The 27298-nt window shown below is 35.1% G+C and overlaps 1 protein-coding gene across 1 annotated transcript in view; it reads left to right on the top strand.

The window, feature by feature from the left end:
• Positions 1-220: 220 nt before the first annotated feature.
• Positions 221-27298, top strand: part of LOC143228700 (dynamin-like) — a 46278-nt gene continuing 19200 nt past the window's right edge. The window contains exons 1-7 of the mRNA XM_076459976.1: positions 221-317; positions 525-633; positions 3110-3304; positions 4115-4253; positions 4620-4687; positions 5759-5897; positions 8841-8998. Of these exons, the coding sequence (XP_076316091.1) occupies positions 221-317; positions 525-633; positions 3110-3304; positions 4115-4253; positions 4620-4687; positions 5759-5897; positions 8841-8998 (905 nt within the window). The remainder of the gene's footprint in view (positions 318-524; positions 634-3109; positions 3305-4114; positions 4254-4619; positions 4688-5758; positions 5898-8840; positions 8999-27298) is intronic.

Genomic DNA, 27298 nt, shown 5'->3' with positions numbered 1-27298 from the left:
CTAAGCCATTGTGTTCAGTATCTTATAATTTTCTTTTGAATTCAATAACTTCCTGTGTTTTAAGTAACTTTAGCTTGTGTTGTTTGTGTCTCACATTTATGATATTTTTTATGGATTTTAGAAACTTTAATATATATGGTTTATACTAATTTTATCATTATGATTTACTCTCTGTTTATTTTTGTAATAACTGTGTAGAATGTTTTCTTACTTCAAAGGAATGCGAACTATAGGGGTGATCACAAAATTAGACTTGATGGATGAAGGAACTGATGCTAGTAACATCCTGGAAAACAGGACATATCCGCTTCGTAGAGGTAAATATTCCATACTTGTCAGTTGAATAGTAGGTTTACATGGTTTGAAACGTTGTCAAAAAGCCACTGTAGTTTAAGTGCATCTAAAGCAACTGTTAAGATCTATTCTCTAAATGTTACTCGTTGAATAGGAGGCAAACGTTTTGTATTGTAAACAAATGTAAGATTTTAAGTTGACAGTGAACAAGATTTGAAGTTTCTTTGCAGGTTATGTTGGTGTTGTGAACAGAAGTCAGAAAGATATTGAAGGAAGAAAAGATATTAAAGCAGCACTTGAGGGAGAGCGGATGTTTCTGTTGAGTCATCCTAGTTACAGGTGAGTGTGTGTTTATAGTGGATCTATAAACAAGATCTACTGTATTGAGGGAGAGCAAATGTTTATGTTGTGTCATCCTAGTTACAGGTAAGTGTATGTTTATAGTGGATCTATAAACAAGATCTACTGTATTGAGGAAGAGCAAATGTTTCTGTTGAGTCATCCTAGTTACAGGTGAGTGTGTGTTTATAGTGGATCTATAAACAAGATCTACTGTATTGAGGAGAGCGAATGTTTCTGCTGAGTCATCCTAGTTAATGGTGTGTGTTTATAGTATATCTATAAACAAGACCTACTATATTGAGGGAGAGCGAATGTTTCTGTTGAGTCATCCTAGTTAATGGTAAGTGTGTGTTTATAGTATATCTATAAACAAGACCTACTATGTTGAGGGAGAGCAAATGTTTCTGTTGAGTCATCCTAGTTACAGGTGAGTGTGTGTTTATAGTGGATCTATAAACAAGATCTACTGTATTGAGGGAGAGCAAATGTTTCTGTTGTGTCATCCTAGTTACAGGTAAGTGTGTGTTTATAGTGGATCTATAAACAAGATCTACTGTATTGAGGAAGAGCAAATGTTTCTGTTGAGTCATCCTAGTTACAGGTGAGTGTGTGTTTATAGTGGATCTATAAACAAGATCTACTGTATTGAGGGAGAGCGAATGTTTCTGTTGAGTCATCCTAGTTAATGGTGTGTGTTTATAGTATATCTATAAACAAGACCTACTATATTGAGGGAGAGCGAATGTTTCTGTTGAGTCATCCTAGTTAATGGTAAGTGTGTGTTTATAGTATATCTATAAACAAGACCTACTATGTTGAGGGAGAGCAAATGTTTCTGTTGAGTCATCCTAGTTACAGGTGAGTGTGTGTTTATAGTGGATCTATAAACAAGATCTACTCTATTGAGGGAGAGCGAATGTTTCTGTTGAGTCATCCTAGTTACAGGTGAGTGTGTGTTTATAGTGGATCTATAAACAAGATCTACTGTATTGAGGGAGAGCGAATGTTTCTGTTGAGTCATCCTAGTTAATGGTGTGTGTTTATAGTATATCTATAAACAAGACCTACTATATTGAGGGAGAGCGAATGTTTCTGTTGAGTCATCCTAGTTAATGGTAAGTGTGTGTTTATAGTATATCTATAAACAAGACCTACTATGTTGAGGGAGAGCAAATGTTTCTGTTGAGTCATCCTAGTTACAGGTGAGTGTGTGTTTATAGTGGATCTATAAACAAGATCTACTCTATTGAGGGAGAGCGAATGTTTCTGTTGAGTCATCCTAGTTACAGGTGAGTGTGTGTTTATAGTAGATCTATAAACAAGTTGTGATGTTTTAATTTCAGTAAAAGGCTTGTGTATGTTTATCCAAATATTAAACCTTTGCAGGATGATGAGATCTGTGTTTGAATATCCAGGAATTTACAAGTATATATATATATATATATATATATATATATATATGGAGGTTAGGTTTTAAGTTCTGTGAATTTAATAGCAAATACATAAACCATAAGTGAAATGTAATAGTATAAATAGTGTAATTTAAAAATACTGCTTTTATGTATGAGGACATATTAAGTGTCCCGGTGTTTTCGTGCATAGGGATGTGTGAAATGTTATCTTGTGAGCAGCTCAAAACATTGCTTATCACCTTATTCAAGTTATTGTGTAGTTCCTTCTTCACATTACGTTATTAATTTCTTTCTACTCATGATGTTCCTGTTAAGAAAACTGAATTCACTGGCTAGATGTGTAAGAATACTTGAATGAATGGATAACCAGAGTTTGTAGTGATACTGTTATATTCCAAACTACATCATACTGAAGTGTTAGCGCACGTATTGTTCAACCCCTGCTTATGTCGGGGGTATTTAAACAGAATTTGATGACTTGTACCAAGACAAACAGAGAGAAATAAATTCTGGTATTTTCTCAGTGTTAGTGTAAATGTTATTGTTGGACTATTGTTAAATATGTTGTTGTAAAATTTTATTTTCTAGCATTGCAAATTTCTGTTATACTTAATCCTACATTTTGTTTATTACAAATACTTAACTGATGACTTAATAGTATTGATTATTAATCTATACAAGTTTACTTTAAACAAAGTGGCCCACAGATGGCTGGTGTTCCAGTCTACGGTTTAGGGTAAACCATATTCAGCACTTTAGGGCCATGGGTGCATTATAAGAGTGACAGTGAGCAAGAATTGGTAGTGAGTGTTGTTCACTTACTACCTTTTCTCTAATCTATTGGTTCAACCTCAACTAGTGCAAGTTTTGTCATAACTTTGCTCAAGAGTTTAAATCTGTATAATTTATTATTAGTATGTATAAACAATAAATTTTTAGGCTTAATTGAGGTAAAATAATTATAGAACTTTTGTGTTACTTCAAGCAACTGTTTTCCTTTTAAATATTTCTTAGTCATTCAGAATTGTGTAAAAAAAACAACTAAACTCTGCTATTTCTAGGCACATGGCTGACAAAATGGGCACTCCATACTTACAGAGAATACTTAACCAACAGCTAACAAATCACATCAAAGATACACTCCCAGCATTGAGAGAGAAGCTGCAACATCAGTTATTATCAATGGAAAAAGAAGTTGAAGATTACAAGCAGTTCCGCCCTGACGACCCTTCTCGTAAAACCAAAGCTATGATGCAGTAAGACTTAGTGATTTCATGATCTTTTGGTTTACTACAACTGTGAATTGTTGAAGTAAAAATTACAGTTGCCAATCTACTCAAACTTGTTTGTTTTCTGTGTTTTCAGCTTCTGTAAATTCATGAAGACCTATGATTTTCAAATGTAAATTATATTATCTTTATGCTGGGCATAATTTGTAGTCTTGTTAATAGGCTTAACTCACACACGTAATTTTTAATAAAAACTGTTTGTTTAGGAAGTTTAAAAGGTTTTATATTTCCATAGAAGACAAATCTTGCCTCTTGTATCTTCAGCTGGGCTGTTTTAGTAGACACTCATAATCTGGAAACTACATCAGTAATACTTGGACACTAACTATTAAAGAAAGGATAATTGAGATACAGTAGCTTCAGATGGTGTGTATGCCAAGTCAGGGTTTACATTAAGTGATGGAATACTTGTGTTGTACTTGACAAGAAATTCTTTTGTTTTTAGCCATTTGTTTAAACTAATTATACACATTATTTTATTTGTATTTGGCTGTTTTTCATTTGTATTTTAAGAAAAAGTAAAAAACATTCCTGTCTTTTTAATTTCTTCAAATGAAAATACATGACACCATTTGAAAGTAATTGGTTGTTTCTGCCACAAAAGCTTTTATCTTGAACATAAGAAATCCACTTTTTGGTCTAATTGGTAAGACACAGCTATTTACAGGTAACAGATTTGTTCTAAAGCCTTATTCGTGTGTCTTCTTTAAGACCTAGTTTATTATAGAACCCTTCAGTGAGTTATTATTTTACACTGGTTCTCTTCACTCCCTTAAGAATGATCCAACAGCTTCAGACAGACTTTGAACAGAACATTGAGGGTTCAGGGTCTGCGGCAATAAACACCAACGAACTTTCTGGTGGTGCTCGGATCAATCGACTCTTTCACGAACGTTTTCCTTTTGAAATTGTGAAGGTCAGTGATAAAGAATCTAATAACATCCAGTTCATTTGTAGAGTTTTCCATAAGTGTTTATTGTTTTGTGTTAATGAAGCTAAAACCTTTAGTCATTAATACACAAAGTCTGGTTCTAATCAGGTAGGTCAGTACTTTTATAAGCACAAACTTGTGTTTTGACAGCTTATGAAGCTGTCTTAATGTACTTTTACCTAAACACCTGACTTAAGAACCTTAAGATACCATAGAAGTATGAACAACCTTAAGGTACCATAGAAGTATGAACAACCTTAAGGTACCATAGAAGTATGAACAACCTTAAGGTACCGTAGAAGTATGAAAGTTTCTTTATCTGAATGATTGATTTTGATTTTTTTTCATCAGATGGAGTTTGATGAGAAAGAACTCAGAAGAGAAATTGCATTTGCAATAAGAAATATTCATGGTATCAGGTGAGTTAAGTGGAACCAGGTATGTGTTACCAACTTGTATCAAAAAGAGTGAAATCTGAATATGCTTAGTTTCCATGACCTTACGTAAACATGATAATATTATGGTTTGAATTTTTATCAAAATGTTATAATGTAAACTGTAATGAAAGTGTAACTTGTTTCATGGTAAACTATGTGTCTGGCAGCAAAGTTTAATTTTTATAATTTGTTTATCTTGTTCATTGTAATAAGTCTAATTGTTTTTGGACATGTTAAACACAGCGTACTGTTTAATCGTTTTTAGTTTGAAATTTCTAGATTTAATCTGCACTTGTTGCTATGAAGATGTCATGTCTTGAATAGCAACACTGATATTTAATGATTGTGGGTTAATGTCTTTTTGTTATAACAGTTTGATCTGGCTATACTTTTGCCATGTCCAGTTTAATTTTGATATATCAGTTACAGATATACAAGCTTTTTTCTGATTTGTAGTAACCGATATCCTCTCCAGATTAACATCAAATATCACGTTATTCAGCCGAGCAATTGTATTAGGAAAATGGTGCAGCATATTGTGGATTGTGATTCCAATATCAAACCATTAAATAACTGTTGAAATGTGAACAGTTTGGAAGCACTGGTGTACAGAAAGGTTGTTGGTTAGGCCATCAGAAAAATGTACAAAAAAATATATATTTCTTTTATAATTGAAAAGTTCACCTGGAGAAATGAAACCCAAAAACCTCACACTCTAATCTTTCAAATATGTATAGACCCATCTTTTAAATTTCATTTTTTTCACTTTAAATTGGAATCATCACTGTATTCTAGAACTTTGTGTATGTGAACATTCAGTTAGATCCAATGCACCATGCAGCTGATAAAAAGTTAATTTCTGTGTAATGTGAATTCATACAGGCTGTATTCGTATAGACTAGAGAGCTGATGAGTTAATAGCTGCATAGCATAGTTTATCATATTTCAGACCTTGTAAAGTCTAGATTCAAATTGTAGTAATTAAGCTTTGTAATAGTGTATTTGTACAGGTTATTTATATATATAATGAGAATACATCCTATGATGTTTTAGGGTTGGGCTTTTCACTCCAGATATGGCTTTTGAAGCGACTGTAAAGAGACAGATAGCAAGGCTGAAGGAACCGTCTTTAAAGTGTGTGGACCTAGTTGTCAATGAACTGGGAAATGTTCTTAGAAAGTGCACAGAAGAGGTAAGTTTGGAAAAATGTAAGTTTTGTTGTATTACTTATCTGTTGTTAATTATATTAAGTAACAACAAAATAAACCATGGTACTACACAATTTGATGTTGGAACATGGACTGATATATTTATATCCCTAGCTACATTTTGACGAATTGTAGGGAACGTGAGCTGATATATTTATATCCCTAGCTACATTTTGACAAATTGTAGGGAACGTGGGCTGATATATTTATATCCCTGGCTACATTTTGACAAATTGTAGGGAACGTGGGCTGATATATTTATATCCCTAGCTACACTTTGACCAATTGTAGGGAACGTGGACTGATATATTTATATCCTTAGCTACATTTTGACCAATTGTAGGGAACGTGGATAGATATATTTATATCCTTAGCTACATTTTGACGAATTGTAGGGAACGTGGATAGATATATTTATATCCCTAGCTACATTTTGACGAATTGTAGGGAACGTGGACTGATATTTATATCCCTAGCTACATTTTGACGAATTGTAGGGAACGTGGACTGATATTTATATCCCTAGCTACATTTTGACGAATTGTAGGGAACGTGGACTGATATTTATATCCTTAGCTACATTTTGACGAATTCTAGGAAACGTGGACTGATATATTTGTATCCCTAGCTACACTTTGCCAAATTGTAGGGAATGTGGAATGATATATTTCTATCCCTAGCTACATTTTGGTAAATTGTAGGGAGCGTGGATAGATATATTTGTATCCCTAGCTACATTTTGACAAATTGTAGGGAACGTGGACTGATATATTTATATCCTTAGCTACATTTTGGTGAATTGTAGGGAACATTGATTGATATATTTATACCCCAGCTATATTTTGATGAATTAGAATAATTTCATGTGTAATATTGTAGAACATCTGATAACCTACACCATCAAGTGTCAAATTGGTTTTGTAGTAAATTTCATCACAAGTTAGTAGCTGTAAATATGGATTCTTGTAAGCATTATTACAGAGTTGTAGCTGGAAGCATGGATTGTAGCTAACATTATCGCGTGGTACTAGGTGGAAGCATGGATTGTAGCTAACATTATCCCGTGGTACTAGGTGGAAGCATGGATTGTAGCTAACATTATCCTGTGGTACTAGGTGGAAGCATGGATTGTAGCTAACATTATCGCGTGGTACTAGGTGGAAGCATGGATTGTAGCTAACATTATCGCGTGGTACTGGCTGGAAGCATGGATTGTAGCTAACATTATCGCGTGGTACTAGGTGGAAGCATGGATTGTAGCTAACATTATCACGTGGTACTAGGTGGAAGCATGGATTGTAGCTAATATTATCGCGTGGTACTAGGTGGAAGCATGGATTGTAGCTAACATTATCGCGTGGTACTAGGTGGAAGCATGAATTGTAGCTAACATTATCGCGTGGTACTAGGTGGAAGCATGGATTGTAGCTAACATTATCGCGTGGTACTAGGTGGAAGCATGGATTGTAGCTAACATTATCGCGTGGTACTGGCTGGAAGCATGGATTGTAGCTAACATTATCGCGTGGTACTAGGTGGAAGCATGGATTGTAGCTAACATCATCACATGGTACCAGGTGGAAGCATGGATTGTAGCCTAACATCATCAGCGATGGTACTGGCTGGAAGCATGGATTGTAGCCAACATTATCGCGTGGTACTGGCTGGAAGCATGGATTGTAGCCAACATTATCAGCGTGGTACTGGCTGGAAGCATGGATTGTAGCCAACATTATCGCGTGGTACTGGGTGGAAGCATGGATTGTAGCTAACATTATCGCGTGGTACTAGGTGGAAGCATGGATTGTAGCTAACATTATCAGCAGTGGTACCAGGTGGAAGCATGGATTGTAGCTAACATTATCGCAGCGTGGTACCAGGTGGAAGCATGGATTGTAGCTAACATTATCGCGTGGTACTGGCTGGAAGCATGGATTGTAGCTAACATTATCGCGTGGTACTGGCTGGAAGCATGGATTGTAGCTAACATTATCGCGTGGTACTGGCTGGAAGCATGGATTGTAGCTAACATTATCGCGTGGTACTGGCTGGAAGCATGGATTGTAGCTAACATTATCGCGTGGTACTGGCTGGAAGCATGGATTATAGCTAACATTATCACGCGGTTGTAGCTAGAAGTACAGATTATAGTAATCTTTATTACAGATTAGCAGCTGTAAACATATACTGGTAACGGATCATGAAGGCTTCATACAAATACGATACTAGAATATTGTCTTAGTAAGCAAACAATAATGTATAAAACTTTGTAATTTTATAAAATATATAAGTGTTGTATCTAAATGAATACAAGTATTTAACTATGTTATTTTGAGGCCATGCCAGGTTCTCTTGTACGTTTATATAGCTTATAGTTGCACTAGTTTTGATTTAAAGTAGTTTTCATTAAAATATAATAAACTCTGGATTCTGTGTGGGTTGGGGAATAAGTCTCCTCTTCATCACTCTACTGTTTGAGCAAGTTTATCTAAATTATTACTCGTTTTGCTGATGGTCTGTTGGGGATATGAATATTATTGGCTTTCCTGTCTACTGAAATGTTGTCGTATTTTAGAATAAACAAGGAAATTCTCTGAAAGGAAGGTCCACAACTAAACTTTTTAACTTGTACAGAATGTGGTAAGTGATCGTACTTGTTAAGATCTTGTGTTATTTTTCTTTACAAAATGTGATACTGGTTAAAGATGTGATTCTATTCTAGTCCTGATTTTCCCAGTGATCACATAATATTCCATTTTTAGTTTCTTCCTTTTGTTATTGTGCATGTTGTTTATTACAGCAGTTGTAACAACCACAGGTGGTTCTTACTAACTACTGAACTAACTACATCTTGTAATCTGGTACAAATTAATAAAAAAAATTCATACTTTGATAGAATTGACTTTTCAAGCTGTTTCTTTATTTAGATGAGTCGTTTCCCAAGGTTACGTGACGAAACTGAGAGGATTATCAACACTCATATCCGAGAGAGAGAGCAGAAGACGAAGGAACAGTTGATATTGTTAGTTGATGTTGAACTGGCATACATGAACACAAACCACGAGGACTTCATTGGATTTACAAAGTAAGGAAGTGAATTATTTGTACTGGTTTTACAAGTTAAAATATGAACCAACATCACTATGACAGGTTAAAATAATTTTGAATTAATTCAGTGTCTCAGATATAATGTTTCCAGTTTATAAGTTCAATCATATATACTAATTTTGTTGACTCTCTTTCTATGTATTTTATTAATCAACCATTTGGCTTTTAATATGATTGAACCATTGTTGTTACGTCTACTCATGCACAAGTAATACTTCTGTATTGTTGTACTTATCATATTGATATGTTATTTGAATACTAAGTTTAGGTGATTGTTTGATCTTGTGATGTGTTACTACAAGAAAGAGGAACAAGCAGGATGAGTGAAAGATAACTTCTATTGCACGTACTTATCTCGTAGAATCCTTCACAGTGATCCACTGTTACTGGGTGTTTACTTCCTTTTGATAGTACTATCTGTATCCTTCACAGTGATCCACTGTTACTGGGTGTTTACTTCCTTTTGATAGTACTATCTGTATCCTTCACAGTGATCCACTGTTACTGGGTGTTTACTTCCTTTTGATAGTACTATCTGTATCCTTCACAGTGATCCACTGTTACTGGGTGTTTACTTCCTTTTGATAGTTCTATCTGTATCCTTCACAGTGATCCACTGTTACTGGGTGTTTACTTCCTTTTGATAGTACTATCTGTATCCTTCACAGTGATCCACTGTTACTGGGTGTTTACTTCCTTTTGATAGTACTATCTGTATCCTTCACAGTGATCCACTGTTACTGGGTGTTTACTTCCTTTTGATAGTTCTATCTGTATCCTTCACAGTGATCCACCGTTACTGGGTGTTTACTTCCTTTTGATAGTACTATCTGTATCCTTCACAGTGATCCACTGTTACTGGGTGTTTACTTCCTTTTGATAGTACTATCTGTATCCTTCACAGTAAACCACTGTTACTGGGTGTTTACTTCCTTTTGATAGTACTATCTGTATCCTTCACAGTGATCCACTGTTACTGGGTGTTTACTTCCTTTTGATAGTACTATCTGTATCCTTCACAGTGATCCACTGTTACTGGGTGTTTACTTCCTTTTGATAGTACTATCTGTATCCTTCACAGTAAACCACTGTTACTGGGTGTTTACTTCCTTTTGATAGTACTATCTGTATCCTTCACAGTGATCCACTGTTACTGGGTGTTTACTTCCTTTTGATAGTACTATCTGTATCCTTCACAGTGATCCACTGTTACTGGGTGTTTACTTCCTTTTGATAGTACTATCTGTATCCTTCACAGTGATCCACTGTTACTGGGTGTTTACTTCCTTTTGATAGTACTTATCTCGTAGTATCCTTCACAGTGATCCACTGTTACTGGGTGTTTACTTCCTTTTGATAGTACTATCTGTATCCTTCACAGTGATCCACTGTTACTGGGTGTTTACTTCCTTTTGATAGTACTATCTGTATCCTTCACAGTGATCCACTGTTACTGGGTGTTTACTTCCTTTTGATAGTACTATCTGTATCCTTCACAGTGATCCACTGTTACTGGGTGTTTACTTCCTTTTGATAGTACTATCTGTATCCTTCACAGTGATCCACTGTTACTGGGTGTTTACTTCCTTTGATAGTACTTATCTCGTAGTATCCTTCACAGTGATCCACTGTTACTGGGTGTTTACTTCCTTTTGATAGTACTATCTGTATCCTTCACAGTGATCCACTGCTACTGGGTGTTTACTTCCTTTTGATAGTACTATCTGTATCCTTCACAGTAATCCACCGTTACTGGGTGTTTACTTCCTTTTGATAGTACTATCTGTATCCTTCACAGTAATCCACTGTTACTGGGTGTTTACTTCCTTTTGATAGTACTATCTGTATCCTTCACAGTGATCCACTGTTACTGGGTGTTTACTTCCTTTTGATAGTTCTATCTGTATCCTTCACAGTGATCCACTGTTACTGGGTGTTTACTTCCTTTTGATAGTACTTATCTCGTAGTATCCTTCACAGTGATCCACTGTTACTGGGTGTTTACTTCCTTTTGATAGTACTTATCTCGTAGTATCCTTCACAGTGATCCACTGTTACTGGGTGTTTACTTCCTTTTGATAGTACTATCTGTATCCTTCACAGTGATCCACTGTTACTGGGTGTTTACTTCCTTTTGATAGTACTATCTGTATCCTTCACAGTGATCCACTGTTACTGGGTGTTTACTTCCTTTTGATAGTACTATCTGTATCCTTCACAGTAATCCACCGTTACTGGGTGTTTACTTCCTTTTGATAGTACTATCTGTATCCTTCACAGTAATCCACTGTTACTGGGTGTTTACTTCCTTTTGATAGTACTATCTGTATCCTTCACAGTGATCCACTGTTACTGGGTGTTTACTTCCTTTTGATAGTTCTATCTGTATCCTTCACAGTGATCCACTGTTACTGGGTGTTCACTTCCTTTTGATAGTACTATCTGTATCCTTCACAGTGATCCACCGTTACTGGGTGTTTACTTCCTTTTGATAGTACTATCTGTATCCTTCAGTGATCCACTGTTACTGGGTGTTTACTTCCTTTTGATAGTACTATCTGTATCCTTCACAGTAAACCACTGTTACTGGGTGTTTACTTCCTTTTGATAGTTCTATCTGTATCCTTCACAGTGATCCACTGTTACTGGGTGTTTACTTCCCTTTGATAGTTCTATCTGTATCCTTCACAGTGATCCACTGTTACTGGGTGTTTACTTCCTTTTGATAGTTCTATCTGTATCCTTCACAGTGATCCACCGTTACTGGGTGTTTACTTCCTTTTGATAGTACTATCTGTATCCTTCACAGTAAACCACTGTTACTGGGTGTTTACTTCCTTTTGATAGTTCTATCTGTATCCTTCACAGTGATCCACTGTTACTGGGTGTTTACTTCCTTTTGATAGTTCTATCTGTATCCTTCACAGTGATCCACTGTTACTGGGTGTTTACTTCCTTTTGATAGTACTATCTGTATCCTTCACAGTGATCCACCGTTACTGGGTGTTTACTTCCTTTTGATAGTACTATCTGTATCCTTCACAGTGATCCACCGTTACTGGGTGTTTACTTCCTTTTGATAGTACTATCTGTATCCTTCACAGTGATCCACTGTTACTGGGTGTTTACTTCCTTTTGATAGTACTATCTGTATCCTTCACAGTGATCCACTGTTACTGGGTGTTTACTTCCTTTTGATAGTACTATCTGTATCCTTCACAGTCATCCACTGTTACTGGGTGTTTACTTCCTCTTGATAGTACTATCTGTATCCTTCACAGTGATCCACTGTTACTGGGTGTTTACTTCCTTTTGATAGTACTATCTGTATGTGTCACTTTAATCCACTGTTACTGGGTGTTTACTTCCTTTTGATAGTACTATCTGTATCCTTCACAGTAATCCACTGTTACTGGGTGTTTACTTCCTTTTGATAGTACTATCTGTATCCTTCACAGTAATCCACTGTTACTGGGTGTTTACTTCCTTTTGATAGTACTATCTGTATGTGTCACTTTAATCCACTGTTACTGGGTGTTTACTTCCTTTTGATAGTACTATCTGTATCCTTCACAGTGATCCACTGTCACTGGGTGTTCACTTCCTTTTGATAGTACTATCTGTATCCTTCACAGTGATCCACTGTTACTGGGTGTTTACTTCCTTTTGATAGTACTATCTGTATCCTTCACAGTGATCCACTGTTACTGGGTGTTTACTTCCTTTTGATAGTACTATCTGTATGTGTCACTTTAATCCACTGTTACTGGGTGTTTACTTCCTTTTGATAGTACTATCTGTATCCTTCACAGTGATCCACTGTTACTGGGTGTTTACTTCCTTTTGATAGTACTATCTGTATCCTTCACAGTGATCCACTGTTACTGGGTGTTTACTTCCTTTTGATAATACTATCTGTATCCTTCACAGTGATCCACTGTTACTGGGTGTTTACATTCTTTTGATAGTTCTATCTGTATCCTTCACAGTGATCCACTGTTACTGGGTGTTTACATTCTTTTGATAGTTCTATCTGTATCCTTCACAGTGATCCACTGTTACTGGGTGTTTACTTCCTTTTGATAGTACTATCTGTATCCTTCACAGTGATCCACCGTTACTGGGTGTTTACTTCCTTTTGATAGTACTATCTGTATCCTTCACAGTGATCCACCGTTACTGGGTGTTTACTTCCTTTTGATAGTACTATCTGTATCCTTCACAGTGATCCACTGTTACTGGGTGTTTACTTCCTTTTGATAGTACTATCTGTATCCTTCACAGTGATCCACTGTTACTGGGTGTTTACTTCCTTTTGATAGTACTATCTGTATCCTTCACAGTGATCCACCGTTACTGGGTGTTAACTTCCTTTTGATAGTACTATCTGTATCGTTCACAGTGATCCACCGTTACTGGGTGTTTACTTCCTTTTGATAGTACTATCTGTATCCTTCACAGTGATCCACTGTTACTGGGTGTTTACTTCCTTTTGATAGTACTATCTGTATCCTTCACAGTGATCCACTGTTACTGGGTGTTTACTTCCTTTTGATAGTACTATCTGTATCCTTCACAGTGATCCACTGTTACTGGGTGTTTACATTCTTTTGATAGTTCTATCTGTATCCTTCACAGTGATCCACTGTTACTGGGTGTTTACATTCTTTTGATAGTTCTATCTGTATCCTTCACAGTGATCCACTGTTACTGGGTGTTTACTTCCTTTTGATAGTACTATCTGTATCCTTCACAGTGATCCACCGTTACTGGGTGTTTACTTCCTTTTGATAGTACTATCTGTATCCTTCACAGTAATCCACCGTTACTGGGTGTTTACTTCCTTTTGATAGTACTATCTGTATCCTTCACAGTAATCCACCGTTACTGGGTGTTTACTTCCTTTTGATAGTACTATCTGTATCCTTCACAGTGATCCACTGTTACTGGGTGTTTACTTCCTTTTGATAGTACTATCTGTATCCTTCACAGTGATCCACTGTTACTGGGTGTTTACTTCCTTTTGATAGTACTATCTGTATGTGTCACTTTAATCCACTGTTACTGGGTGTTTACTTCCTTTTGATAGTACTATCTGTATCCTTCACAGTGATCCACTGTTACTGGGTGTTTACTTCCTTTTGATAGTACTATCTGTATCCTTCACAGTGATCCACTGTTACTGGGTGTTTACTTCCTTTTGATAGTACTATCTGTATCCTTCACAGTGATCCACTGTTACTGGGTGTTTACTTCCTTTTGATAGTACTATCTGTATCCTTCACAGTGATCCACCGTTACTGGGTGTTTACTTCCTTTGATAGTACTATCTGTATCCTTCACAGTGATCCACTGTTACTGGGTGTTTACTTCCTTTTGATAGTACTATCTGTATCCTTCACAGTGATCCACCGTTACTGGGTGTTAACTTCCTTTTGATAGTACTATCTGTATCCTTCACAGTGATCCACCGTTACTGGGTGTTTACTTCCTTTTGATAGTACTATCTGTATCCTTCACAGTGATCCACTGTTACTGGGTGTTTACTTCCTTTTGATAGTACTATCTGTATCCTTCACAGTGATCCACTGTTACTGGGTGTTTACTTCCTTTTGATAGTACTATCTGTATCCTTCACAGTGATCCACTGTTACTGGGTGTTTACTTCCTTTTGATAGTACTATCTGTATCCTTCACAGTGATCCACTGTTACTGGGTGTTTACTTCCTTTTGATAGTACTATCTGTATCCTTCACAGTGATCCACTGTTACTGGGTGTTTACTTCCTTTTGATAGTACTATCTGTATCCTTCACAGTGATCCACTGTTACTGGGTGTTTACTTCCTTTTGATAGTACTATCTGTATCCTTCACAGTGATCCACTGTTACTGGGTGTTTACTTCCTTTTGATAGTACTATCTGTATCCTTCACAGTGATCCACTGTTACTGGGTGTTTACTTCCTTTTGATAGTACTATCTGTATCCTTCACAGTGATCCACTGTTACTGGGTGTTTTCTTCCTTTTGATAGTACTATCTGTATCCTTCACAGTGATCCACTGTTACTGGGTATTTACTTCCTTTTGATAGTACTATCTGTATGTGTCACTTTAATCCACTGTTACTGGGTGTTTACTTTCTTTTGATAGTACTATCTGTATCCTTCACAGTGATCCACTGTTACTGGGTGTTTACTTCCTTTTGATAGTACTATCTGTATCCTTCACAGTGATCCACTGTTACTGGGTGTTTACTTCCTTTTGATAGTACTATCTGTACGTGTCACTTTAATCCACTGTTACTGGGTGTTTACTTCCTTTTGATAGTACTATCTGTATCCTTCACAGTGATCCACTGTTACTGGGTGTTTACTTCCTTTTGATAGTACTATCTGTATCCTTCACAGTGATCCACTGTTACTGGGTGTTTACATCCTTTTGATAGTACTATCTGTATCCTTCACAGTGATCCACTGTTACTGGGTGTTTATTCCTTTTGATAGTACTATCTGTATCCTTCACAGTGATCCACTGTTACTGGGTGTTTACTTCCTTTTGATAGTACTATCTGTATCCTTCACAGTGATCCACCGTTACTGGGTGTTTACTTCCTTTTGATAGTACTATCTGTATCCTTCACAGTGATCCACCGTTACTGGGTGTTTACTTCCTTTTGATAGTACTATCTGTATCCTTCACAGTGATCCACTGTTACTGGGTGTTTACTTCCTTTTGATAGTACTATCTGTATCCTTCACAGTGATCCACTGTTACTGGGTGTTTACTTCCTTTTGATAGTACTATCTGTATCCTTCACAGTGATCCACTGTTACTGGGTGTTTACTTCCTTTTGATAATACTATCTGTATCCTTCACAGTGATCCACTGTTACTGGATGTTTACTTCCTTTTGATAGTACTATCTGTATCCTTCACAGTGATCCACTGTTACTGGGTGTTTACTTCCTTTTGATAGTACTATCTGTATCCTTCACAGTGATCCACTGTTACTGGGTGTTTACATCCTTTTGATAGTACTATCTGTATCCTTCACAGTGATCCACTGTTACTGGGTGTTTACTTCCTTTTGATAGTACTATCTGTATCCTTCACAGTGATCCACTGTTACTGGGTGTTTACATCCTTTTGATAGTACTATCTGTATCCTTCACAGTGATCCACCGTTACTGGGTGTTTACTTCCTTTTGATAGTACTATCTGTATCCTTCACAGTGATCCACCGTTACTGGGTGTTTACTTCCTTTTGATAGTACTATCTGTATCCTTCACAGTGATCCACTGTTACTGGGTGTTTACTTCCTTTTGATAGTACTATCTGTATCCTTCACAGTGATCCACTGTTACTGGGTGTTTACTTCCTTTTGATAGTACTATCTGTATCCTTCACAGTGATCCACTGTTACTGGGTGTTTACTTCCTTTTGATAATACTATCTGTATCCTTCACAGTGATCCACTGTTACTGGATGTTTACTTCCTTTTGATAGTACTATCTGTATCCTTCACAGTGATCCACTGTTACTGGGTGTTTACTTCCTTTTGATAGTACTATCTGTATCCTTCACAGTGATCCACTGTTACTGGGTGTTTACTTCCTTTTTGATAGTACTATCTGTATCCTTCACAGTGATCCACTGTTACTGGGTGTTTACTTCCTTTTGATAGTACTATCTGTATCCTTCACAGTGATCCACTGTTACTGGGTGTTTACTTCCTTTTGATAGTACTATCTGTATCCTTCACAGTAATCCACTGTTACTGGGTGTTTACTTCCTTTTGATAGTACTATCTGTATCCTTCACAGTGATCCACTGTTACTGGGTGTTTACTTCCTTTTGATAGTACTATCTGTATGTGTCACTTTAATCCACTGTTACTGGGTGTTTACTTCCTTTTGATAGTACTATCTGTATCCTTCACAGTGATCCACTGTTACTGGGTGTTTACTTCCTTTTGATAGTACTATCTGTATCCTTCACAGTGATCCACTGTTACTGGGTGTTTACTTCCTTTTGATAGTACTATCTGTATCCTTCACAGTGATCCACTGTTACTGGGTGTTTACTTCCTTTTGATAGTACTATCTGTATCCTTCACAGTAATCCACTGTTACTGGGTGTTTTCTTTTTTTTGATAGTACTATCTGTATCCTTCACAGTGATCCACTGTTACTGGGTGTTTACTTCCTTTTGATAGTACTATCTGTATCCTTCACAGTGATCCACTGTTACTGGGTGTTTACTTCCTTTTGATAGTACTATCTGTATCCTTCACAGTGATCCACTGTTACTGGGTGTTTACTTCCTTTTGATAGTACTATCTGTATGTGTCACTTTAATCCACTGTTACTGGGTGTTTACTTCCTTTTGATAGTACTATCTGTATCCTTCACAGTGATCCACTGTTACTGGGTGTTTACTTCCTTTTGATAGTACTATCTGTATCCTTCACAGTGATCCACTGTTACTGGGTGTTTACTTCCTTTTGATAGTACTATCTGTATCCTTCACAGTGATCCACTGTTACTGGGTGTTTACTTCCTTTTGATAGTACTATCTGTATCCTTCACAGTGATCCACTGTTACTGGGTGTTTACTTCCTTTTGATAGTACTATCTGTATGTGTCACTTTAATCCACTGTTACTGGGTGTTTACTTCCTTTTGATAGTACTATCTGTATCCTTCACAGTGATCCACTGTTACTGGGTGTTTACTTCCTTTTGATAGTACTATCTGTATGTGTCACTTTAATCCACTGTTACTGGGTGTTTACTTCCTTTTGATAGTACTATCTGTATGTGTCACTTTAATCCACTGTAATTGGGTGTTTACTTCCTTTTGATAGTACTATCTGTATGTGTCACTTTAATCCACTGTTACTGGGTGTTTACTTCCTTTTGATAGTACTATCTGTATCCTTCACAGTGATCCACTGTTACTGGGTGTTTACTTCCTTTTGATAGTACTATCTGTATCCTTCACAGTAATCCACTGTTACTGGGTGTTTACTTCCTTTTGATAGTTTTTATCTGTATGTGTCACTTTTATCCACTGTTACTGGGTGTTTACTTCCTTTTGATAGTTTTTATCTGTATGTGTCACTTTAATCCACTGTTACTGGGTGTTTACTTTGTTTTGATAGTTTTTATCTGTATGTGTCACTTTAATTCACTGTTACTGGGCGTTTACTTCCTTTTGATAGTTTTTATCTGTATGTGTCACTTTAATTCACTGTTACTGGGCGTTTACTTCCTTTTGATAGTTTTTATCTGTATGTGTCACTTTAATCCACTGTTACTGGGTGTTTACTTCCTTTTGATAGTACAATGTTTTAGTTGTTTGTATCACTAATCTTCTGTGTGTGTTACTTTAATCTTATCTCCTGTATAAGGTCTAACATTTCATAGTTTTCATCTTGAATAAAGTTTTGTTTTAACTACAGATATTTCATGATTTTATTATGAGTATTAATCATGAAAACAGTCTATTGATTGTTGTCATAATTATATACTTTGTTTTTTCTGATTGATAACTAATGTTTTATTAACTACTTAAAATCTGTAAAGTTATTTGAACTTGTCGGGAATACTTATGTAACTTCTAGCACAGATAACTCTCGTGTAGCTTTGTGCGAAATTCAAAACAAACAATATAACTTTTCTATAAATTTTGATATAATTTCAAGAACCTAAATAAAATCAGTTTTTGTTATAAACAAGCAACAGTTTTTATAAAATTTGAAAAATTGTACTTTTGTGTTTATTACTTTAATTTGTTCCAAAGTATCTTATTTTATTTCACTGTTGTTGTTTTTATTTATAATAGTTTGTTTAGGCTGCTTATATTAAAATAGTATAATTTAAGAAACCTAGTAACCAAAACAGTTTCAGAAACATCTCTATCTTTGCCTCTCTAATCTTCTAGCTAGTTCTTGGGTTTTTGTGATATGAAGTGTTTTATTTTTGTTTGTTTTCTAAAATTCATGGATACACAGTGAATGGTCAGGTTCTAAATAAGTTTGTTTCATTAGAACTAAACAGTTTTCAAAATGTTTTATCAAAGCATAAATAATTCTAGCCTGTTCAACCTCACTGAACCAAAGGTTTATTCCTAAGCTCTGTTTATTTGTTTGTTTTTAATAAATTAGTCTTTGGCTGTTGATTATCAGTGCCTTCATCTTGTCAGCTGTAACATTTATTACATTACTTAAACTGTGGGATTAATTTATATCAAGCCTCAAGAAATCTAGGTGCCAGTCCATGAACTCTGGAACCAGGTGTGTCTGACCTTACGTCAGTGCTGTGTGTACCAGAAAATGGTGGCTACACAAGTGCTTTGATTATCTGCAGTTTGTTTCTTTTCTCCATAGTTTCTGAAGGTCATGTCTTCACAATTCTAGACAGTAATTTTACTTTTTGTGGAAATTGATTTTGGTTTCAGAAGTTCAAGTGTTGCACGATTTCTTTGATTTTCGTGTGCAGGATATGGTGTGAGTTCCAATCTTGACTCAGCCTGATTTCTTGGATTTTCGTGTGCAGGATATGGTGGGAGTTCCAATCTTAACTCAGCCTGATTTCTTTGATTTTCGTGTGCAGGATATGGTGGGAGTTCCAATCTTGAGTCAGCCTGATTTCTTGGATTTTCGTGTGCAGGATATGGTGGGAGTTCCAATCTTGAGTCAGCCTGATTTCTTGGATTTTCATGTGCAGGATATGGTGGGAGTTCCAATCTTGAGTCAGCCTGATTTCTTGGGTTTTCATGTGCAGGATATGGTGGGAGTTCCAATCTTGAGTCAGCCTGATTTCTTTGATTTTCGTGTGCAGGATATGGTGCAGTTCCAATCTTGAGTCAGCCTGATTTCTTGGATTTTCGTGTGCAGGATATGGTGGGAGTTCAATCTTGAGTCAGCCTGATTTCTTGGATTTTCATGTGCAGGATATGGTGCGAGTTCCAATCTTGAGTCAGCCTGATTTCTTTGATTTTGTGTGCAGGATATGGTGCGAAGTTCCAATCTTGAGTCAGCCTGATTTCTTGGATTTTTCGTGTGCAGGATATGGTGGGAGTTCAATCTTGAGTCAGCCTGATTTCTTGGATTTTCATGTGCAGGATATGGTGGGAGTTCCAATCTTGAGTCAGCCTGATTTCTTGGATTTTCGTGTGCAGGATATGGTGGGAGTTCCAATCTTGAGTCAGCCTGATTTCTTGGATTTTCATGTGCAGGATATGGTGGGAGTTCCAATCTTGAGTCAGCCTGATTTCTTGGATTTTCGTGTGCAGGATATGGTGGGAGTTCCAATCTTGAGTCAGCCTGATTTCTTGGATTTTCGCAGTGCAGGATATGGTGGGAGTTCCAATCTTGAGTCAGCCTGATTTCTTGGATTTTCGTGTGCAGGATATGGTGCGAGTTCCAATCTTGAGTCAGCCTGATTTCTTGGATTTTCGTGTGCAGGATATGGTGGGAGTTCCAATCTTGAGTCAGCCTGATTTCTTGGATTTTCATGTGCAGGATATGGTGGGAGTTCCAATCTTGAGTCAGCCTGATTTCTTGGATTTTCGTGTGCAGGATATGGTGGGAGTTCCAATCTTGAGTCAGCCTGATTTCTTGGATTTTCGTGTGCAGGATATGGTGGGAGTTCCAATCTTGAGTCAGCCTGATTTCTTGGATTTTCATGTGCAGGATATGGTGGGAGTTCCAATCTTGAGTCAGCCTGATTTCTTGGATTTTCGTGTGCAGGATATGGTGCGAGTTCCAATCTTGAGTCAGCCTGATTTCTTTGATTTTCGTGTGCAGGATATGGTGCGAGTTCCAATCTTGAGTCAGCCTGATTTCTTGGATTTTCGTGTGCAGGATATGGTGGGAGTTCCAATCTTGAGTCAGCCTGATTTCTTGGATTTTCGTGTGCAGGATATGGTGGGAGTTCCAATCTTGAGTCAGCCTGATTTCTTGGATTTTCGTGTGCAGGATATGGTGGGAGTTCCAATCTTGAGTCAGCCTGATTTCTTGGATTTTCGTGTGCAGGATATGGTGGGAGTTCCAATCTTGAGTCAGCCTGATTTCTTGGATTTTCGTGTGCAGGATATGGTGGGAGTTCCAATCTTGAGTCAGCCTGATTTCTTGGATTTTCATGTGCAGGATATGGTGGGAGTTCCAATCTTGAGTCAGCCTGATTTCTTGGATTTTCGTGTGCAGGATATGGTGGGAGTTCCAATCTTGAGTCAGCCTGATTTCTTGGATTTTCGTGTGCAGGATATGGTGGGAGTTCCAATCTTGAGTCAGCCTGATTTCTTGGATTTTCATGTGCAGGATATGGTGGGAGTTCCAATCTTGAGTCAGCCTGATTTCTTGGATTTTCATGTGCAGGATATGGTGGGAGTTCCAATCTTGAGTCAGCCTGATTTCTTGGATTTTCGTGTGCAGGATATGGTGGGAGTTCCAATCTTGAGTCAGCCTGATTTCTTGGATTTTCATGTGCAGGATATGGTGGGAGTTCCAATCTTGAGTCAGCCTGATTTCTTGGCTTTTCTTTGAAATATTGTTGAGTTACACACCATTATCTTTACAAATAGTTGGTATCTTTAGTCCAACTTAAGAAAGACTTCTTTTTTTTGTAATAATTTTCAAATATACAGTGAAGCCCCATTAAGCCGTGGACCAGTAAACCGCAAAATCGCTTAAGCCTCTGTAGCAAGTCTTGTGAGCGAGGATTATCGCGGCTCACCACTAATTTAAGAACGTGTAAAAACGCGGCTTACAAATTTAATTCTGGCTTTATAACCTCAAGGGGATATTTACAAAGGATTTGCTTTAATTTGGGAAATAAATAAAATATATTACAATAGAAATCGACTGTTAATCTACCTTATCCGCTCTCTATGTCAGCTTTATGGAGGCCGCCATTGTTACCGAATCACACCTCTCCATACATTAAAGTAAATCCGTGAGGAAAGTGATCAATAATTAAATTATTATTTTTAATTTGATAATCCGATATAATGATCACGCAATGGCCCGGATGAGGCTCCTCGGCATAGCTGTTGGCGACTTTGGCTTTTCAGTCACAAAGGTTTAAGCCACGGTTAAGCAGGTTGATCCCTCAAATACGGAGGCTTAACGCGCTCCACTGTAGTTTTCTGTTAATTTTTTATTTGTTCTTTATAGGCACTGACAGGGTGTGAATGCACTTACGTGTCTTTATCAGAAAAAGTGCCAACATTTAGGAGCTAGTTGTGTGTGTTATGATTTAAATTCAACTGAAATGTGAATAGCAAATCAAAAGAGGAAAAAATAGAATAGAAGAAAAAGTGGATCTGGACTCGTGTAACTTGAGAAATTCAAAAAAACCAAGAGTGGCTGACAAACAGCACACGTTTATCTACTTTCTCAGCAAACGTTCACGATATGAACAACTACATTATAATATTAGGTGAACTGCCTCTGAACCCATCTGCATATAAACACGGACACTGATTGGCTGAAATTAGAGGAGACAGAATGATGTAAAACTATTGACACATTTTGGAACCACAGAGCTGCATTTCTGAAAAATATGAAGTGCTGAATCCACCATTAAGATCCCAGAAACAAAATAATTTAGGTCTCAAAGAATGTGCAAGTAGTTCCAGACTTTCAATTGCAGTCTGGAATTGTTCTGGATTCAAGTTTAATTTAGCACAAATAAAATGGGAAAAAACACTGGATGCCGTGAAACATATTTAGGTACCATAATGACCTGGCACCCTGGATCTGTTGAATCCTGATATTTATAGAATATACCAATTGGAGGGTAGTTACCTGTTTTATTTCTTCAACTTGGTAGACAAAGACTTTTTTGTCTGTCAGTTTATTTGCTGTCTCTCATGTTCTTAGAACTATTTTGAGTGATGTTTTTGTTTTGACCAGCATGTTAAGTTTTAACTGTCAGATTTGTTGAAGATCAGTTTATATTTGCCTGTTTCTTCCAGGGCAGACTTGTACCCAGGAGAGTGAGTCGGTAGTTGGTAATCTCTAATTCTTTTGTTACCTTTCTGTTCTACCCTTGTGAACCAATAGCTTTTCTGACATGAATATAAAATGGTTGTCTGCCATAATTCACTTCCTTCTTATTGATTCCCTGTTTAATCTGTGGTAGTATAGATATAACGTTGTCGTAAACAGCTTTTTATATTTCTGTGTCCTGAACTCTGAGAAACAGTGGCAAGCATATTTATTTTGACAACGTAAGCACTAGAACGTTTTATAATTGCTGCCTAAGAATCGTTTCTCAAAACTGTTAGTACGCTAGAAATTGTCTGAAAAGTACAAACTACCAATTCACTAGAACCTCTTTCCTGAATTTAAGTTTTAACTTTCATGTCTTCATGAACTAAAGAAAACTTGTGAATGAACCATTAAAATGTTCAGAAGAAGTTTCAAGTACAAAAACAGAACAGTTAATTATAGGTACCATGGTTAATGTAATTTGTGTACAAATTGACTGGAAGTAAAACCTAAATATGAGTGTGTATTGTTTCTATGGGTTAGAAATATATGTGTGTGTGTGTGTAGATAGATGTTAGACACAAATCTTAAATATTTTAAATATAATGTGTGTGTAGATAGATGTTAGACACAAATCTTAAATATTTTAGATATAATGTGTGTGTAGATAGATGTTAGACACAAATCTTAAATATTTTAGATATAATGTGTGTGTAGATAGATGTCAGACACAAATCTTAAATATTTTAAATATAATGTGTGTGTAGATAGATGTCAGACACAAATCTTAAATATTTTAAATGTGTGTGTAGATAAATGTCAGACACAAATCTTAAATATTTTAAATATGTGTGTGTAGATAAATGTCAGACACAAATCTTAAATATTTTAAATATGTGTGTGTAGATAAATGTCAGACACAAATCTTAAATATTTTAAATATGTGTGTGTAGATAAATGTCAGACACAAATCTTAAATATTTTAAATATAATGTGTGTGTAGATAGATGTCAGACACAAACCTTAAATATTTTAAATATAATGTGTGTGTGTGTAGATAGATGTCAGACACAAACCTTAAATATTTTAAATATAATGTGTGTGTGTAGATAGATGTCAGACACAAATCTTAAATATTTTAAATATAATGTGTGTGTGTGTAGATAGATGTCAGACACAAATCTTAAATATTTTAAATATAATGTGTGTGTGTGTAGATAGATGTCAGACACAAATCTTAAATATTTTAAATATAATGTGTGTGTAGATAGATGTCAGACACAAACCTTAAATATTTTAATTATAATGTGTGTGTAGATAGATGTCAGACACAAATCTTAAATATTTTACATATAATGTGTGTGTAGATAGATGTCAGACACAAATCTTAAATATTTTACATATAATGTGTGTGTAGATAGATGTCAGACACAAATCTTAAATATTTTAAATATAATGTGTGTGTAGATAGATGTCAGACACAAATCTTAAATATTTTACATATAATGTGTGTGTAGATAGATGTCAGACACAAATCTTAAATATTTTACATATAATGTGTGTGTAGATAGATGTCAGACACAAATCTTAAATATTTTACATATAATGTGTGTAGATAGATGTCAGACACAAATCTTAAATATTTTACATATAATGTGTGTGTAGATAGATGTCAGACACAAATCTTAAATATTTTACATATAATGTGTGTGTAGATAGATGTCAGACACAAATCTTAAATATTTTACATATAATGTGTGTGTAGATAGATGTGAGACACAAATCTTAAATATTTTAAATATAATGTGTGTGTAGATAGATGTCAGACACAAATCTTAAATATTTTAAATATAATGTGTGTGTAGATAGATGTCAGACACAAATCTTAAATATTTTACATATAATGTGTGTGCAGATAGATGTCAGACACAAATCTTAAATATTTTAAATATAATGTGTGTGTGTGTAGATATATGTCAGACACAAATCTTAAATATTTTAAATATAATGTGTGTGTGTGTAGATAGATGTCAGACACAAATCTTAAATATTTTAAATATAATGTGTGTGTGTGTAGATAGATGTCAGACACAAATCTTAAATATTTTAAATATAATGTGTGTGTGTGTGTGTAGATAGATGTCAGACACAAATTTTAAATATTTTAAATATAATGTGTGTGTGTGTGTGTAGATAGATGTCAGACACAAATTTTAAATATTTTAAATATAATGTGTGTGTAGATAGATGTGAGACACAAATCTTAAATATTTTAAATATAATGTGTGTGTGTGTAGATAGATGTCAGACACAAATCTTAAATATTTTAAATATAATGTGTGTGTGTGTGTGTAGATAGATGTCAGACACAAATTTTAAATATTTTAAATATAATGTGTGTGTAGATAGATGTGAGACACAAATCTTAAATATTTTAAATATAATGTGTGTGTGTGTAGATAGATGTCAGACACAAATCTTAAATATTTTAAATATAATGTGTGTGTAGATAGATGTTAGACACAAACCTTAAATATTTTAATTATAATGTGTGTGTAGATAGATGTCAGACACAAATCTTAAATATTTTAAATATAATGTGTGTGTAGATAGATGTCAGACACAAATCTTAAATATTTTAAATATAATGTGTGTGTAGATAGATGTCAGACACAAATCTTAAATATTTTAAATATAATGTGTGTGTAGATAGATGTCAGACACAAACCTTAAATATTTTAATTATAATGTGTGTGTAGATAGATGTCAGACACAAACCTTAAATATTTTAATTATAATGTGTGTGTAGATAGATGTCAGACACAAATCTTAAATATTTTAAATATAATGTGTGTGTAGATAGATGTTAGACACAAACCTTAAATATTTTAATTATAATGTGTGTGTAGATAGATGTCAGACACAAATCTTAAATATTTTAAATATAATGTGTGTGTAGATAGATGTTAGACACAAATCTTAAATATTTTAAATATAATGTGTGTGTAGATAGATGTTAGACACAAATCTTAAATATTTTAAATATAATGTGTGTGTAGATAGATGTTAGACACAAATCTTAAATATTTTAAATATAATGTGTGTGTAGATAGATGTCAGACACAAATCTTAAATATTTTAAATATAATGTGTGTGTAGATAGATGTCAGACACAAATCTTAAATATTTTAAATATAATGTGTGTGTAGATAGATGTCAGACACAAATCTTAAATATTTTACATATGTGTGTGTAGATAGATGTCAGACACAAATCTTAAATATTTTACATATAATGTGTGTGTAGATAGATGTCAGACACAAATCTTAAATATTTTAAATATAATGTGTGTGTAGATAGATGTCAGACACAAATCTTAAATATTTTAAATATAATGTGTGTGTAGATAGATGTCAGACACAAATCTTAAATATTTTAAATATAATGTGTGTGTAGATAGATGTCAGACACAAATCTTAAATATTTTAAATATAATGTGTGTGCAGATAGATGTCAGACACAAATCTTAAATATTTTAAATATAATGTGTGTGTGTAGATAGATGTCAGACACAAATCTTAAATATTTTAAATATAATGTGTGTGTAGATAGATGTCAGACACAAATCTTAAATATTTTAAATATAATGTGTGTGTAGATAGATGTCAGACACAAATCTTAAATATTTTAAATATAATGTGTGTGTGTAGATAGATGTCAGACACAAATCTTAAATATTTTAAATATAATGTGTGTGTAGATAATGTCAGACACAAACCTTAAATATTTTAAATATAATGTGTGTGTGTGTAGATAGATGTCAGACACAAACCTTAAATATTTTAAATATAATGTGTGTGTGTGTAGATAGATGTCAGACACAAATCTTAAATATTTTAAATATAATGTGTGTGTAGATAGATGTCAGACACAAATCTTAAATATTTTAAATATAATGTGTGTGTGTAGATAGATGTCAGACACAAATCTTAAATATTTTAAATATAATGTGTGTGTAGATAGATGTCAGACACAAACCTTAAATATTTTAATTATAATGTGTGTGTAGATAGATGTCAGACACAAATCTTAAATATTTTACATATAATGTGTGTGTAGATAGATGTCAGACACAAATCTTAAATATTTTACATATAATGTGTGTGTAGATAGATGTCAGACACAAATCTTAAATATTTTACATATAATGTGTGTGTAGATAGATGTCAGACACAAATCTTAAATATTTTACATATAATGTGTGTGTAGATAGATGTCAG

Source organism: Tachypleus tridentatus, chromosome 10 (assembly GCF_004210375.1).
Source record: "Tachypleus tridentatus isolate NWPU-2018 chromosome 10, ASM421037v1, whole genome shotgun sequence".
Classification (NCBI taxonomy): domain Eukaryota; kingdom Metazoa; phylum Arthropoda; class Merostomata; order Xiphosura; family Limulidae; genus Tachypleus; species Tachypleus tridentatus.
The sequence above is the reverse complement of the archived record's forward strand: the minus strand, read 5'-3'. Positions and strand labels throughout refer to the sequence as shown.